The 16,834-nt window shown below is 41.1% G+C and overlaps 1 protein-coding gene across 1 annotated transcript in view; it reads right to left on the bottom strand.

Annotated features, from left to right (window-relative positions):
• The window catches only part of cacna1ab (calcium channel, voltage-dependent, P/Q type, alpha 1A subunit, b), a 192,172-nt gene that overhangs the window by 102,243 nt on the left and 73,095 nt on the right, over nucleotides 1–16,834 (bottom strand). The window contains exons 3-4 of the mRNA XM_013915592.1: nucleotides 11,156–11,261; nucleotides 9,420–9,559 (exon numbers count right to left, since the gene is read on the bottom strand). Of these exons, the coding sequence (XP_013771046.1) occupies nucleotides 9,420–9,559; nucleotides 11,156–11,261 (246 nt within the window). The remainder of the gene's footprint in view (nucleotides 1–9,419; nucleotides 9,560–11,155; nucleotides 11,262–16,834) is intronic.

A 16,834-nucleotide genomic window follows, 5' to 3' on the forward strand; every position in this document is an offset into this window, starting at 1 on the left:
TTAATGAGTTTTTTGGGTTCATTGAGAACATGGTTGTTGTTCAATAATAAAATTATTCCTCAAAAATACAACTTGCCTAATAATTCTGCACTCCCTTGTAAAAGTCTGAAGCCTTATTTGTGTACCCCAGATGCTGCACTGTGTGTTACATGAGTTAATATTGCATTGTTGGATGAGCTGGATTTATTAAAGCCAAAAATACTGCCCACTGCACAGTGAAGGTAACCGCCATAATGTTAGAACAACTTACTAGTTATCTTTCCTGCAAAATTTCAATATTGGCCTGGCATTGATGAGCACTGAAAAAAAAGTGAAGAAAATTATGTAAAATGGACAGGGTTCATCTTCTGGGCACGATGAGAGACACTTTTAGACATTTAGTAGTTTATATGGTTTACTGTATTTACATTTTGTGTATTTATAGTGATATACATGCTTTATTTTAGACAATAATATGAATATTCTTCATGTACAGTGTTCCCTGATTTATCGTGGGAGTTATGTTCCAAAAATAACCTGGACAGGTGAAATCTGCAAAGTAGCCAACTTTATTTTTTAAAATTATTATAGATGCTTTAACCTCCTAAGACCCGAACTCTTCCACAGTATGCATTTTTAATTTCTCTTTGATATTTGGGCATACTGGGGCCCAATGAATGTAAAAACAAAGAATTACCAGATTTTTTTTTTAACCTTATTTTTGTTTTTAAGAAAAATATTCGTTTAAAATTTTGATAGAACAGTAGCAGTATAATGTCCTCGTAAGTGGATATCAGGCCCTTGTAGAGCAAAATTGAGTATTTTGGTCTAAATAACCCAAAATGTGAGGTCCACATATGTGGACGCCAGGTCCTAGGAGGTTAAGGCTGTAAAATCCCTCACTACACACTTTATACACTTTTCTCAGACATGCATCGACATTTTCACACTTCACCCACAGATGCCTTTGATGGTGCAAAACGTTTTGTCGACATTGTTGTGTTTGTTGGGAAGAAAACTTACAAACACACAGTGCAGCACTTCAGAGTCACACTGCTAGTGATCGAAGATTTATGTAAATTTGACAAGCTGGATGCATTCTGTACTGTACAGGAGACACAGCACGGGATTGATTGAAAGTGGTCTACAGCCAATCAGGATGCAGAACACAATGCGCTGTGTTCTGCATCCCAAAAAAAAGCATGCAAAATTGCATATTAAAAAAATTGCATATAAAAGAAATCAGCAAAACAGTGAGGCTGCAAAATGTGAACCGCGTTATAGCGAGGGACAACTAGACCTTCATGTATAAAGGGGAACTGCTATCTGTGACAGACTTACATGTACTGCTGTGAGGTTTCTTATGTAAGGCTAAGTAACCTCACCTGAATGATTGAAAACAACTGTCCAATACAGCGTATAGACACTTTGATTTTTCTTTTAATAATTACTTTTGTCAAATATAATATTCAATATTCAGCACCTCCAAATCTGAGGCCATGGTCCTCAGCCGGAAAAGGGTGGAGTGTCCACTCCGGGTCAGGGACGAGACCCTGCCCCAAGTGGAGGAGTTTAAGTATCTCGGGGTCTTGATGATGGGAGAAGTCTGCAGTGATGCTGTACCGGTCTGTTGTGGTGAAGAGAGAGCTGAGCGTAAAAGCGAAGCTCTCAATTTACCGGTCGATCTACGTCCCTACCCTCACCTATGGTCATGAGCTGTGGGTAGTGACCGAAAGGGGCAGACCCAGGACACGCTGGAGAGATTATATCTCTCGGCTGGCCTGGGAACGCCTTGGTATTCCCCCGGATAAGCTGGAGGAGGTGGCTGGGGAGAGGGAGGTCTGGGCTTCTCTGCTTGGGCTGCTGCCCCCGCAACCCGGCCTCAGATAAGCGGAAGAAGATGGATGGATGGATAATATTCAATATGCATCTATATTCTTAAATATCAATGTTCACAGAATAGGACATTTAATCTTAGTTCATCTAAGACCAGTCAGATCAGCCTGGAGGCTGCTTAATGACTACCTGGCAACTATTAGTTGCTAGGGAAAAATTAGTATTCCCCAACTGGCTGGTCAGTGGTTGTAGGTGGCTTTTAGCGGTTGGGGAAATCAGTCACAAAGAGGTGCATGGTGCAGTGTTAAACATTGTAAAACCTTGTAGATCCTCTTGTAGATCTGATGTTATTTTTGATCACAGACATGTGACTTCTTTGATATCTCACTGGCATCTTTGTTGGTCCAGATATCAGCAATGGTAGTACCAGGCCTCAGTCACACAGGCCTAGAAACCAGGTGGTGACCAGTAGCTAGAGAAAATAGAAATTCAAGACTTTGCTGCGGTGTATTACTCGTGATTCAATGACAAATTTACGTGTTTTGCAATAAATTGCAAATAAGACAGTGGTCAGAACTCCTGAGGTAGCACTGCTACACTGTACAAAAGGGAAGACCACATCTTAACCCTAAAATCGCACAGATATAGCGTTCACACATAGGAAGACTACAGAAGGTTGATTTCAGAGTAAAATATACATAGTGGTTTGAAGTATGATTGCACTTGGCAATATAGGCCAAGCATAGTAATTGTGCGTAATTGTGTGTGTCTACATACAGTGTCTATGTGTGTGTATGCACCATAAGCTACAAGCAGAGTGTGTTATATAGGCTGTGGCGAGTGATTGATCGTAGGGAGCAGGGAAAAGCAGGTTACTGCAGCGCTTACACACACACATTCATTCCCTCTCTCAGCGCGCTCCTCTTGGCATTTCTCCTTTCCCTCTCTCTTTCTCCCCCCTCCCCCCTTGTTCCATCTCCATCTTTGACTTCCCTCCTCCTCCCATTTCTCTTCCAAACCTCTCTCTCATTCTCCATACATCACTTTCACTGCCGCTGTCCCCCCAGCCATCACTTTTCCTTGCTTCCTGTGGTCTCCCTCCTCTTGCTCTAAACTCTTCTCTGCTCTCCATCCTTCTCACGCGTTCTTTAACAGCCAAGCCCATCTTGTATTCTTTTTCTGTCCTGTTATCCAGAGCCCAGGGGAATAGAGAAACAATGTCACGTGTCTTCTACTTCCACCTCCTCCTCCTTTTTCCCTCCCTCTGCTCTCTAGCTGCAGTAGTACTCTACTGCTACTCTGGCAAGGGGCTTCATTGCTCTCAGAGGACTCACTCTGCTTCTCTCGCTCTACCCATATCTACATCTATCCATTTACTGCATCTATCCATCCATCCACACAGAATGCTGCAGGACGTGTTGAATTTCAGTGACTGCAGTTTAAAGCTGTATTTAAAGTTGAATGTAAACATGGCAGCTATGAAGCACTAGCCGTTGGTTCCGTTATGATGTGAGATGGCACTTGGATGTAAAAAGCAATTATGTGCATACTCAGCTAATGATTTTAAAGTAAAACCCTTCTTTGATTAATCTGAGACATCTGAATGTGTCAGCTTCATGTCTGAATGGGCACCCTGGTAACATTTTCATAAATGGAACAGCAGGTTCATTTATGTATCACTTTCAACACAACACAATTCTGAATGTATGCAATCACATTAAAAGATAGGCAGGCACACGGTTGCTCTATGTTTTCCCTGGATCTCAAATTGCTCATTTCACTAACGTGACAACAATTCAAAGTAATCCAAAACAAGCCAAAAAATCACTTTCTTTTACATTGTGTTGTTCCCCACCCACTTAGTGCTACAACTTTACAATTATTAAAATATTTATCCTCTTAGCATATTAAAAGGTGTTATAAAAAGGGCAAAATGTTTTCACAAATTACTGAAGCTACAGATGTCACCTGCGATCAGGTTGTGATTTGTGAAAACAAAATAAAAAACCCCTCTAAAAAACAGTTTGACCAGGCTTGAAACTTAACCTAAATATTTATCGGCTTTGGCTGCAAGGTGATTGATGCCTGTTGCAGTGGTAATTTCTGAACCAAATGGTAGACATCGGAGGTGAAGGGAGCCATCAAGCTGAAGGAGTCCTATCAGCTTGGTTATTTTGTGGGACTTACAGGTACTGACAGGTCAAGCAGAGTGTGGGTATGGTAGCTGAAGTAAAAACATGTGTGGGAGGGCACTGAGACCACAGAACAAGAGAATCTAGCAAACTGTCAGGTGACTCTGGTGGAAGGAGCAAGGATCTCCACAATTCTCCACAAAATTCTGCTTTAGTAGAGGAAGCAAACTCTGGGGACGACTGGCACGACCCATCCATCACTTGGGTTGAGGTCACTGAGGTATTTCAACAACCCTTTGGTGGTAGGGGTGGATGAGGTTTCCCCTGAATTCTTTAAAGTTATGGATGTTGTAGAGCTGTCTTGGTTGACACACCTCAGCAACATAACAATAACATGGTGCCTTTGGACTGGCAGACTGGGGTGGTGTTTCCGATCTATATTGCTGGCCATAGTAAGACTCAGTTCTGGTGGGTGTTGGACTTTGCCAGGGCTGCCCAAAAATTGTGTTCATTTCTAGGCGCAGCCAGGTGGCAGAAGGCTTCCACTTTAGTGGCCTAAGGATTTTGTCTCAGATTTTTGCAGATAACATAATTCTGTTGGCTTCATCAGATGGTGGCTTTCAGCTTACACTGGAGTGTTTTGCAGCCAAGTGTGAAGCAGCAGGAATGAGAATCTGTCCGAGGCCATCATCCTCAGCTGGAAAATGTGGTGTACCCCACTCCGGGTCAGGGATGAGTTGCTGTTGCTTACCAAAGTGGAGGACTCCATGTATCTCGGAGTCTTGTTCAAAAATGACGGGCAAGTGGATTGGGGGATTGACAGTTGGATTAGTGCAGCATCTGGAATGATGCTGACACTGTACCAGGCTGTCATGGTGAAGAGAGAGCTGATTATATAAGGAAATCTGGTGATTTACCGGCCGATCTATGTCCCTACCCTTACCTATGGTCACATGGTTTGGGTAATGACCAAAAGAATACTGTTGTGGATAAATCAAGAGAAATTTGTTTTCTCTGAAGGTTGGCTGGACTCAGCCTTAGCGATACGATGAGACGTTCAGTTATTAGGAAGGAACTCAGAGTAGAGCTGCTACTCCCTGCACATCAAAAGGAGACAGTTGAGGTGGTTCGAACATCTGATTAGGATGCCACCAAGGTGCCTCCTGGGTTAGGGGTTCTGGGTATGGCCTATTAGGAGGATACCCTGGGGCAGACTCAGGACATGCTGGAGAGATTATGTCTCTCCACTGGCCTAGGAAGGCTTCAGTGTTTCGCTGAATCAACTGGAAGAGGTGGCTGGGGAGAGGCAGGTCTGGGCTTCTCTGCTTAGGCTGCTGCCTGGATGAGCAGTATCAAATGGATGGATGGATGGATCCTTGTCACACTAACAAAATTATCTATTTTAGTGACAGACCTCTGTGAAGGGTTCATCTGTGCAAATCTTGCACAAAAGACTGAACAGGGAAGGAAGCAACCCCTAGTCCATATACTGAGAAAAATAGCAAGCTTTTGGAATTTGAAAAAAACAAAACAACTACACAAAGTAAATCATTAGACTGTATCGTAAAATGACTCCTGCCTTTTACTGTTTTTTAGATCATCCCAGACAAAAAGTTCTAACTTGTGACTCATGCTTTAAATGAAAGTTACCAGGGTGGTTGCTCTTCTGTAAAGCTTCGCCATCAGTGGCAAGGCCAATAAGCCATCAATACAGTACAGTACTACTGAAATGCTCTTCATATAAGGCTTAGCAGAATGTCATAAGTAGCAGCCCTACATGATGTCCATCTTTTACGTATCACCTTCATGGGGAAATAATTGACTGATGATGACTATCAGGTGTCTGGTTAAGACTAAGACTCAGTAATTATATTTCTAGGATTTTGATGGTGCTGTAAAATATGAACATTTGTCGTTTTCTTTCAATCATCTAGCTGCAATTTCTATGGTGGGACAATCTATTTGTGCTCAGTGGCATAATGAAAAGTTAGGTATGGCTCAAGCTAGCTCCCATTTGCCATTTGAGCTTAACTGTCAAAGGAAAGTCAGTGAAAGTCCATTTGTGATGTTATTGTTGTTCACACTCTAGAAAAAATCACTTGGGGAGAAATTTATCTCCACCAGGGGTAAAAATAATTCAGCAGAGGCAAGAACATGTAGACTGCCCCCCAGCAAATCACACTGAGTGTATTCCCAGTCCGAAACCATTAAATTTTTTTTTTCAGGGAATACAGTTGAAGAACAACCTGATGTGCTGCTCATCAGTAGGTGAATCCACTACGCTGTAAATCCCCTGTGTTATTCCAGCATATCTATAATACCCCTTAAACCCAATAAATGTTATAATTTTCCTTACTGCTTTTTTAGAATTCTCTTTTTTTCCTCTAAGAAAAGAAAATTTAGGGAACCCATTAGATGGGACCTGTATTTCCATTCCCTTACAAACCCAGAGACCTCTAATATGATGCTCTACAGCAGGACAGTTTGGTTGTGATCTGCCAAAGATAAACAAAAGAAACTACAGTATGCTACTTTCTGAAAAAGTATTGCATTGTGAGTGGCTTGTCATCAGTTCTCTGGAGACACTATGTGGTAGCAGAGGTGATAAAAACATCACTACATGTGAACACACCTTACTTGAGGACTGGCTGCGATTTATGCTTGCCTGTTTAGCTCCCATGGCATCAGTTAACATCTTGTAAAGCTGAGTGACATGATGATGGGGGTAAAGCGGAAGGGCTAACAACACTACCTCAAGCAGTAAAAGGCCACCAGTTTAAAGCTCTAGTTAAATCCAGCTGGGATTTTCTCTACTTCTTGTTTTAGCTTCAGCAACTAGCGCTTTCAGCTAACTAAATACAGATAGAATAGCAGAAGAAAAGAGAAAGAAGGATGCAGAAAACTATGTTACCACTCTGTTGGCTATTGCCATAACAACAAACCAGCTCCCCCATCTCTTGCAGAAGTGACATTTCACTTTGCCCTGGTTGCTGCTCCCTGCAGGGACGCTCTGATCCAGCCTGTGTATGTGTATGTGTGTATGTGTCCTCATTAAAGGAAGAGTGACTGAGGAGGAGTGGCCCTGATCACAAACACACACACACACACACACCTTGTCAAACCAGACCTCTGCTGAGTCTGTGTGAGTGTGTTTGAGATTAGAAAAGACACAAAGTCAAGCTACTTGATGCAAACACACAAACAGACTGAGTAAGGATTCATCTAAAAATTATTGATGATGTGTTGTCTGTAATATTGTTACACTATCACCGAAATAAGTGTGTGTATGTATATGTGTATCTGTTATTTGCCTATTTCTCCTCTCGACATCTTCTTATCATCTGTACCCCCCACCCACCCACTATGGTTTAGGCAGCCATATTTAGATCACCTGGCAACCACATGACTACTCATGCCACTTGCTGGCATATATGTAAAGACAATGCAGCTGGGTTGGAGACATGACAATATGAGCAGGGCTGTTCACTGGCATTTCAATGATATACTGCTGCAGGAGCAGAGATTCTGACATGTTACAGTCAGTAAAGATGAAATGTTACGTAAAACAATACTGTGATTGGTGTTTCCTGTTTCAACATCTATTCCCATATCAGCACCGATACAGTGGTTTTTGTTTTGTTGTTTTATTTAGAAGATTGCAGTGAGTCCAGCACACCTCAAGTGCCAGTATAAATGGTTAATGGGAGTGTGTTGATGTCACAGATTGAGGGAGTACTAACCACCACATTAGTTGTAACTGTGGCTTTAGACACATCCTGTTTCATTGTGGTAAACTTCTGTTGTTTAATTTCCCACCTTTGTCTGCTCAACAATCTATGATTTCACTTTGTTAACTCCTTCTGTACTTATACCCCTCATTACTTAGTCTGATAGTCTCTTTACCAGCTCCTGCTCTACCTTGTTCAAAGTTTGTCTCCTTGTGCCTCGCCTTGTATTTTTGTCATCCGTGGTTAAGAGCCAGTATTCAGGCTTCTTTACTCTTGGATATTTATGATGTCATAGAATATCACAAATATGGTCATCTCAGGCACTGAGCTCTGGCTATGAGCAAACAAGGTCCACCCATTCACATGTCTGAATATTTTTTGTGGGGAGGGGGATCAAATCAGAAGAAAGTTTCTTTAAGGGAATTGAGAAAAAAGCTAAAACATCTTGTTGTGGAGAGAAGATGAACTGAAGGGCTGCTCGAAGATCCATTATAAAATCAAATAGTATTCTTTTGAACCATAAACTATAAACCATACAGAATGACTCCATTCATAGAGTCCAAGAATAACAATATGGAGCTAGAGGTAAGTGTGATGGACCCTCTTTGATATATTTTGTTTGCCTCCATTCGTGTCCCCTATTAAACATGCATACCATTGCAGGACACTAAAATGTGCAGTCATATGAACAGCTTACAATTAAGTCCAAGTCGGGTAGTAAGCTGGCATGTCATTGGTTCTAGTTCTCCTTGAGTTTGACTATCCATAAAAAAAATGCATTTTCTATGTGGACTCCAATGGAGTTAAATGAGCTGCTCACAGCTTCCTTTTGCAGAAACCTGTCTAGGTCCAGACCTTTGACATATTCCATCTGACTGGGCGGACTGATTCATCTCGCACTGTGACATGAAACTCCAGTTTCTCAGCTGAGGAACAACCTGTCCATTGACCGCTGCAGAAGGATCAATGACTAGTCAGTCAGCGCCATGGGTATGACTAAAGCAATTATCTAATGATGCACGACTGTTTATTCTGGCACTCCTGAGGAATGGCTATAATACATAAATGGAAAAACGTGGTGAACCTTAAGAGATTTAAGAGCATATATTGGTCTCTAGTGATTGATTTGGGAAAATCGAATTCCTGCCTGAATGAAATCAGTTAGAGCAGAGGAGTGTCAGACTCAAGATGGAAGCTGAATGTAACAACCTGGAAATTCAGTTATAACGCTTGGCAGAGACAATATTTCAACATTTTCTGTCCTAACTGTAAATCTAGCCTCAGCCATCAGGTTAGAAAATGAAGAGAAATTGGCTGACACTAGTGTCGTTATGTGGACCCACTGCTGTTTTTTTAAAGCTGAAATGTTTATGTTTGTGATAAATGCCCAAGCAGAAATTAAACTGAAGGAAAATTACAGCAGGACAAATGTCCACTTTAGGCTAATTACAGATGTATGAATCCCCACACAAATATCCCAAATTATTCACTCCAGAGGAACAAATTTTAACAAAGCCTCACCATGCGATACCCCACCAAACTTGGAACTCGAGTGAAATGGGTAGCCATGGAAACACAGCCTACACATTTCAGTGTCCAAAAGCATGTACACATTAGGAACCACTAACCACTATAAACACAAACAGGCACAAACACAGACAAGAAAATAAAACCTCATCTTAACCCCACTTAGAAGAACATCGCTAAAATAAATCCAAAACTAAAACGAGAGCTGTGGACTCACCCGGTGAGGACAACTACAAAGTCCATGACGTTCCAGCCGTTCCTCAGGTAGGAGCCCTTATGTAACGCAAAACCGAGAGCCAGGATCTTTATTCCAGACTCGAAACAGAAGATGGCTATGAAGTAGGGCTCTGTCTCCTCCTGCAGGGGAGAGGAAAAGGATGGAAAGGGAAAAATGGGAGAAGGAATATAAAAAGTGAAGTTATGGGTAGTTATGTGAGTAGAAACACAAAGAGAAGGGAAGAGCAGATAGAAAAGTGAAATGTAAGAGAGAAAAAGAAAAAGGGTCAAGGAGATTTTTTCTTTAGGGTTTTTGTTTTTAATGGCAGCCTAAAACTTCTTTACACAAATCGGGCATAACATTATCCCTACTGTTAGGTAAAGTGAATAACAGAGATTATCTCGTCATCATGCCATCTGTTAGTGGTGGGATATATCAGGGAGTAAGTGAACATGTGGTCCTCAAAATTGAGGAGAGCTTAGAAACAGGAAAATGGGCAAGCATAAGAATTTGAGCCAGTTTGAAAAGGGCCAAACTAGACTGGGTTAGAGCGTCTCCAAAACTGTAGCTCTTGCGGGGTGCTCCTGGTCTGCAGTGGTCAGTAAGTCCAAGGAAGGAACAGTGGTGAACCAGCAACAGGCTCATGGGTGGCCAAGACTCATCGATGCATGTGGGAAGTGAAGGCCAGTGTTGTCAGATACAACAGATTAGCTACTGTAGCTTAAATTGCCCCAAAAAGTGAATGCTGGTCCTGACAGAACGGTGTCAGAATACACAGAGCATCACAGTTTGTTGTGTATGGGGCTGCATATGCAGACACCTATCCACTGACGAAAGCACCACCAAAGATTAGAACTGGGCCACAGAGCAATGGAAGAAGGTGGCATGGTCTGATTAATCATTTTGTCTTTCAAATCACATGGATGGCCGGGTGTGTGTTGCTTACCTGGTAAGATGTCAGCAGAGGCTGCTGTGCATGCTGGGCCCTGTCATCCATATGGACGTTACTTTGACACATACCACCTACCTAAGCATTGTTGCAAACCATGTACACCTTTTCATGGAAAAGATATTCCCTGATAGCTGTGGCCTCGTTCAACAGGACAATGCACCTTGCCAAAAATGCTTCAGGAATGGTTTGAGGAGCGTAACAACGAGTTTGAGGTATTGACTTGGCCTCCAAATTCGCTAGATCTAAATTCGTGGGATGTGCTGGACAAAGAAGTCTGATCCATGGAGGCCCCTTCTCGCATCTTAAAGGACTTAAAATATCTGTTGCTGAGATCTTGGTGCAGATACCACAGCACACCTTCAAGGGTCATGTGGAGTCCAGGTCAGGGCTGCTTTGGCAGCAAAAGGGACCAAAACAATATTAGGCAGGAAGTCATAATGTTATACTTAATCGGTGTAAACCTATGAAGTGCTGAGAACAATATCAGTCAACATGGTTAGAAATGTACCAATTTGCTCCAAAGTTCAACTCACAGGCCTGATCACATCAGAAATAATGATGTGATAAAAATGATGAGAACGTATTGTTTTTCTTTTCTTATTTTAGCCTGTGTGAGTGAGCTCTGCATATTTGGTATCAGTGTGTCCAGTGTACCTCAACGGTCTCCATGTGTATGTACTTCCATCTGTGCGCACACTGAATATGTATGAATATGTTGCACATGTACATGAACCACATTTAAATGTGTGTGTATGTGTGTGTGTGTGTGTAAAATGTGTGTTACCAGTCGTTCGGACAGAGGCGTCTTGTCTCCATCGGGAAGGTGCTGTTCCAGAGCCAGGACGATGCAGTTTGCAATGATGGTGGTGAGAATCATCCATTCAAATGGAGTACAGCTGGGGTTAAAGCCAATAGCACCAGGAAGAAGCACCTCATATACAGTACACAACACTGCAGCCATTCACACCACAAAGATCCAGCCACCGACACTTGCAAACATTTTTACGATGGATTTGAAAAGAAGTCCAGCCTACCAGGTGACATTTTTCTTTCTGTTGCTCTGAATGTCTGTTTACATATTCACTATTCTTTGTAATGTCACACAGCCAAGGAAATGTAAATCTGCAAATCTCAGTGCTTTATTGGAACAAGTAAAACAAGTAGAATTCTTTGGTCCTGCAATGTTCTTAAATACTACAACAGAAGATGTAGTATTTAAGAACATTTAGAAATAAATATAAAGATTGGAGCAATAGTTCAAATAATAAATAAAGACTAATAACAAGAACAGCAATGACAATAAAAGGGGAGATGGTGCTCAAAACAGTTTAAAACATTATGATAAATAAAGTACAAATACATAGGAATTTTGCTACATATCGTATAGAAGGCAGGGCTTTTCTTCACTGTAGCTTTTCCCCCTTTGTTTGTGTCCATTTTTATGTCTGTTAGCATTTCTGTAAAGCACCGTGTGACTCATCTGCTTGTTTACCGTCTTTGTAAATACACTTAACTGGACATGAACTTCAGTTAATGTTGATTTTACCATGTCTTTATAGGTGCCACTGCAGCACATTACGCTGTTATTATATTATTTATTGTACTTAAACTTTATTTAAACAAGACAACCCTAGTGCCACCACCATGAACTTTACCTTCAACAACCTTTAATTTTACCGAACAGCAATGAACGCGAGACAACAACAACAAAAAAGCCAAATAATATTGCGTATGCCTCAAGAATACTGCAGTACTTCCGTGTACGATTCTCGATATTCCATTTTCAAACTCAGACCCATCAGTTTGCCGAAAGAGAAAACCAATAAAGCCCGAGGGAAGATTGATTTGCTTTGTCAGCACACCACGTTGCACAGTTTTGTTTCTGCAGAAGAAAACGCCAGAGAAACAGTGACTGACATTATGAAATTCAAACCGAAAAACGGTCACTTTATTGCAGCAGTACATGAGAGTTAAATTCCAACTCCCACCACAACACACAGACACACAGCCTGACTCACAAAGGTTGCCTGGTGGGGCAGCCAGCTTTTCACAGTGCTCCATCCAGTCAAGTGTGTTTGAATGTGTTGCGCTTTGTGTGTGTGTCCATGCCTGAGTAATGGCTGCTGGAGGGGCTAAGATGACCGGATACATCTAGACAGATCAAGCCTGTGCCTAATTGTCCAGTCATTATCCTGTTAGCTTGCATGTGTGTGTCTGTCTCTCTGTGCGCGCGCTAGTATGCGCCCATTGTCGTGTTTACCAGATGCAACATTGACACTGACACTATGGCCTGCAGGACAGCCTCTGTGCATCAGTGTGCGAGTGTGTGTGTGTGTGAAGGATAAGAGGCGAACGGCTGACGTGAGAGGATGAGACAGGTCGGTCTACGGAGTACACACTAACAAGACGGCACTGAACTCCATGGCACATGCTGGCTGGCTGACACAACACACACACCTATACTTGTGAAAGGTGCAGTGGTAAGAGGCAGACTACAATTTCCAAAGTTGAATCTTATTACTGGTGAAAAAGTGCTTTGTCCAGATGTTCCGTTATTTAGCCACTGGGTAGCTGTGGTAGTAGTGGTAGGTAGTATACATGATGAACTGGTATCCTGGCTGTAATTTAAATAAAGCTATATTGGTCAAAGACAAAACACCCACTATGGCTCTTTAAGGGGTTCACACCTATTATATTATTAGCCTCCGGGAGCACTATTGAGCAGTAGAGGAGCTGCATTCTTCTTGGTCATAGTTCTAATTATATGATGCAAAAATCAAAATAATATCACCAGCAATAGTCCACAAATCTCTCTCTTCTACATGAAAACCATCCTATGAGTAGTCAATTTAATAATAGTCCACTGGCCAAATTACAGCGGAGAATTGCAGCGCTACTGGAAAGACAGATGGAGAATGTAGAGATGACTTCAGATTCTTCCACCAAAGATTTTTTTTGTGTGTGTGGCAGTATAAACCATCTCAGTACCAATCATCCTTTCAACTGTCACAAACCTAGACACTTGTTAAATAGGTTTAGCCACTTTTCATTTAACTTTACCTTATCCAAAATGTATGGATGGTATCCTGCTGCTTTGCAACATTTCGCTCCCCTGTCAACGGAACACTACGCTTACACTCTGCGTTTCTGTGCTGTGCTTGGTGCGCCATGTGAGAGACCACTTTTGCCACTATATCACAAAGGAGAGGCCAGTATCTAATGCAGAAACAGTTCTGCTCACAGGTGTTGAAGCAAAAAAGCAAAAAAGAGTCGCAGAGTTGGAGCGTGATGTTAAAACCAGACGATGTCCAGATGTACCCACAGATTCTGTCTGCCATGATGTCCTAACCACTCAAATGACTACTCTGGTTATTAAAGGTGCTGAAGACAGAACTGGTTCCATATCTGTAGAAAGAGCTTTTTGTTGATCTAAGTGCAGGATTTACAGCACTTCACAGTGTGTAAGTGTTTTTACATGGTTACTTCATATTTAAGTTATTCCTTCACTTTTAGGATAACCTTAAAATGTATTTCATTTGAATAATCTAATTCAGGCCGCAGTGCAGAGAGTGCATGTGTATGTGCTTGATGACTACATGCTAGCCTGCCACACCATCTATTATTCAGCAGACAGACACTCTGCTGGCCTAACAACCTGCTGAAAGCAGGAGGTAACACTCTGCCTGTGTGTGTGTGTGTCTTTCTCTTTCATTTCCTCCCATTCCTTCAGATCTTTATTTCTTTCTGTGTGTTTTTCATTTTATCCTCAATGTTTCTCTTTCCATTTCCTTCTTTCCTTAGTCTCCTCCAAATGTGACCATTCCTTCTTTTTGTCTTACTTTACCTCTTTCGTCTGACACATCACTCTATTCATCTTTTGAGAAAAAAAAAAAGAGGTGAATCGGAAGCAATTAAGGAGCTGAAATTTCTGGCAAGGGTATTATTGGTGAGCACTGCAAAAATAAGTGTGTGTGCTCCTCTCTTGTTAATTAAAATGGCTTTCTGATGGCCACAAACAAGCTCTACCCTGCCAAATACACTGACCGCGCGTGCACATCCACACACTCACACGCACACACACACAGTTATTGCAAAAAAGGTTTCTTTAGCATTTCTAAACCTACACAATCTGAATATATCATGTTGTCCTGCTGCTGTACTATAGTATGCATTATTCCCTAATACTGCTACTACAGTAGGAGCTTTTACTATACTCACAATGCAATTGCAGTGTGGGTATAACAAAAGCTGCTACTACTGTAGCACTCTTAGGCAGTGAAGCTTGGACTTTTGTACAGTAAAAGCTCTCAGCAAACTGTTAGACAACAGACACAAAGAGGACTGGCAGGTACTGCAGTCAATTTGCAGAAAGAAGGCAACAATTTGGATAGTTCATTAATAATTTAAGTCATTTTAAAAAAAGAGCCATAGATTGAGCAGTTGTATTATCGTCAGTGAGTCGCTTCAATTATCAAACAAACAAATTACATAATAAATAAAAAACTATATGAAATAAGTTGGCAGAAAACAATCACATAGAAGTAATCAATGAAGTTTACAATAGCCATCTCTTTGCTACATTAGAACAAAAATCATATAATAACAATGTCATAAATAAATTCAATGAAAAGTTAAAAAGAAATTGTAAGTGTAAGGTTAATGATGCTAAGGGCCATGAAATCAACAGCCCAGCCATGGTAAGTGTGCTGGTAGGAAAACATCAGACAGGAAGTGGTCTGGACTATCTCACCTGCAGGTCTTTCAAAATAAGAATGAGCAGATTGTTAACCTCTAAAGAATCGTTGAACTTCTTAAAGGAAACTATCCCCCAAACACACATTTCTAAATACACTTGTACAGCCAGTAATATACCCTGATGACCTACGACTATGTTTAAGTTGATGTGCACAAAACACTGTAGACAATTTGATGAGACATTTACATTATGGAAACTAAATTAAACTAAATTATGGAAAAGTATCTCCCAGTTTTATTGACATTATAATTTAATGCAAAGTTTTAAGTCATTTTAAATTCCTTCACTCAACCTGACAACTGGGCCCTAATGAGATAAATATCACATTAGTCATTTTATGGCATATGTTTTACACCCAAAGACCACTAACCAGTTCATTTAGTCTGGTTAATTTAAAGGCTGACAATAACAGGATTTTTAACTCTGTAATACCAAATGTATTGTATTTGAAACAGATTTTGTGAGTTTTTTAGACCGCTGCATTATCAATGTCACTTTTTGCTGCATGTGGCAAAAATAACACAAATTAAAACATCTTTTGTATTTTCTTTTAATTTATAAGAAGGTTAAAAGTGTGATACTCTGATAAATCAGCTGATATTTTTCTTTTTCACACTCAAAAAACAAAAACCGTATTTCCCTGACATTTGTTACACTCTGTCACTGTAGGTCATGGTGGCTGACTCCACAAAAAGTTGGCGATACATGCATTCTGGTCACAGTTACTTTTTTACATACACAAACTTGCATTATGCTTTTGAAAAGGAACCTTCACAGCTACGTGATGGATGCATGTACCCACTGTAGTAAAGAAATTTGTCCATGTAGACAATAAACTATTAACCTGCTCAAAATTCTTCATCTGTCCACACACCATGACCCCAAACCTCCATAAAACTGCCCACACCTATTTAAATTCCTCCGTCTCAGTCATCTAGTGAAAAATGAGTACCAGCTTGCATTGTACACACACACAGACACACATCCATGCCCACACCCGCGCGGGAGGCTGTGTGTGTTTTCAGCTGATGAGGCATTTTGGCGTGGCGCTGAGGCTGTGCTTTAGGGGAGCCGAGCCTGATGAGGGGGAGATTTTAAATCACACCAAATGAAGCTTTATCAAATAAATGAAACAGTGTAGCACCCAACTCAGCAAGAGTCAGTCCCTTTATGGGAGTGACGCAAGCACTCTCTCTCTCTCTCACTTTGTCTCTCTCCATCCTCCTTGAAAAACGCTTTAGAGTTTATAAAGAGCATTTAACAATTTCATGCAAAGACACACATCTTCTAATTTTTTAACTCCACTTAAGGTTAGAAGAGTCTCTTCTGCACTTTTGTCACATTTTTCAAGTGGAGTGAACCTGAATGCAACTTGCAGGCGAAATTGCAGGGAGGCAAAGTGAAAATTAGAGAAGACATAAATCCAAGAGCCTAAACGGAAAATGTAAAAACACTTAGGTAGGTATCACCAGAGCACATAAATAAGTGCTTGTTAAATGAGACTGAGATGGGGGCAACGTCTACAACCACTCGCAGTCAGTAGCCATCTCTGAAGAGACTTTTGCTGTATACATACACAGAAATTCACATTAAACAAGAATTCACATTAGCTACTTACATTCAGAGTCCAGTCAGTCCTGGAGTTGAAACAGAGATTCAGTGAAACATGACAAAATCCTCAGCAACCTTTTATATTTTACAGCGTAA

The sequence above is a fragment of the Pundamilia nyererei genome, unplaced genomic scaffold, assembly GCF_000239375.1.
Source record: "Pundamilia nyererei isolate P.nyererei 1_Seehausen unplaced genomic scaffold, PunNye1.0 scaffold00328, whole genome shotgun sequence".
Classification (NCBI taxonomy): domain Eukaryota; kingdom Metazoa; phylum Chordata; class Actinopteri; order Cichliformes; family Cichlidae; genus Pundamilia; species Pundamilia nyererei.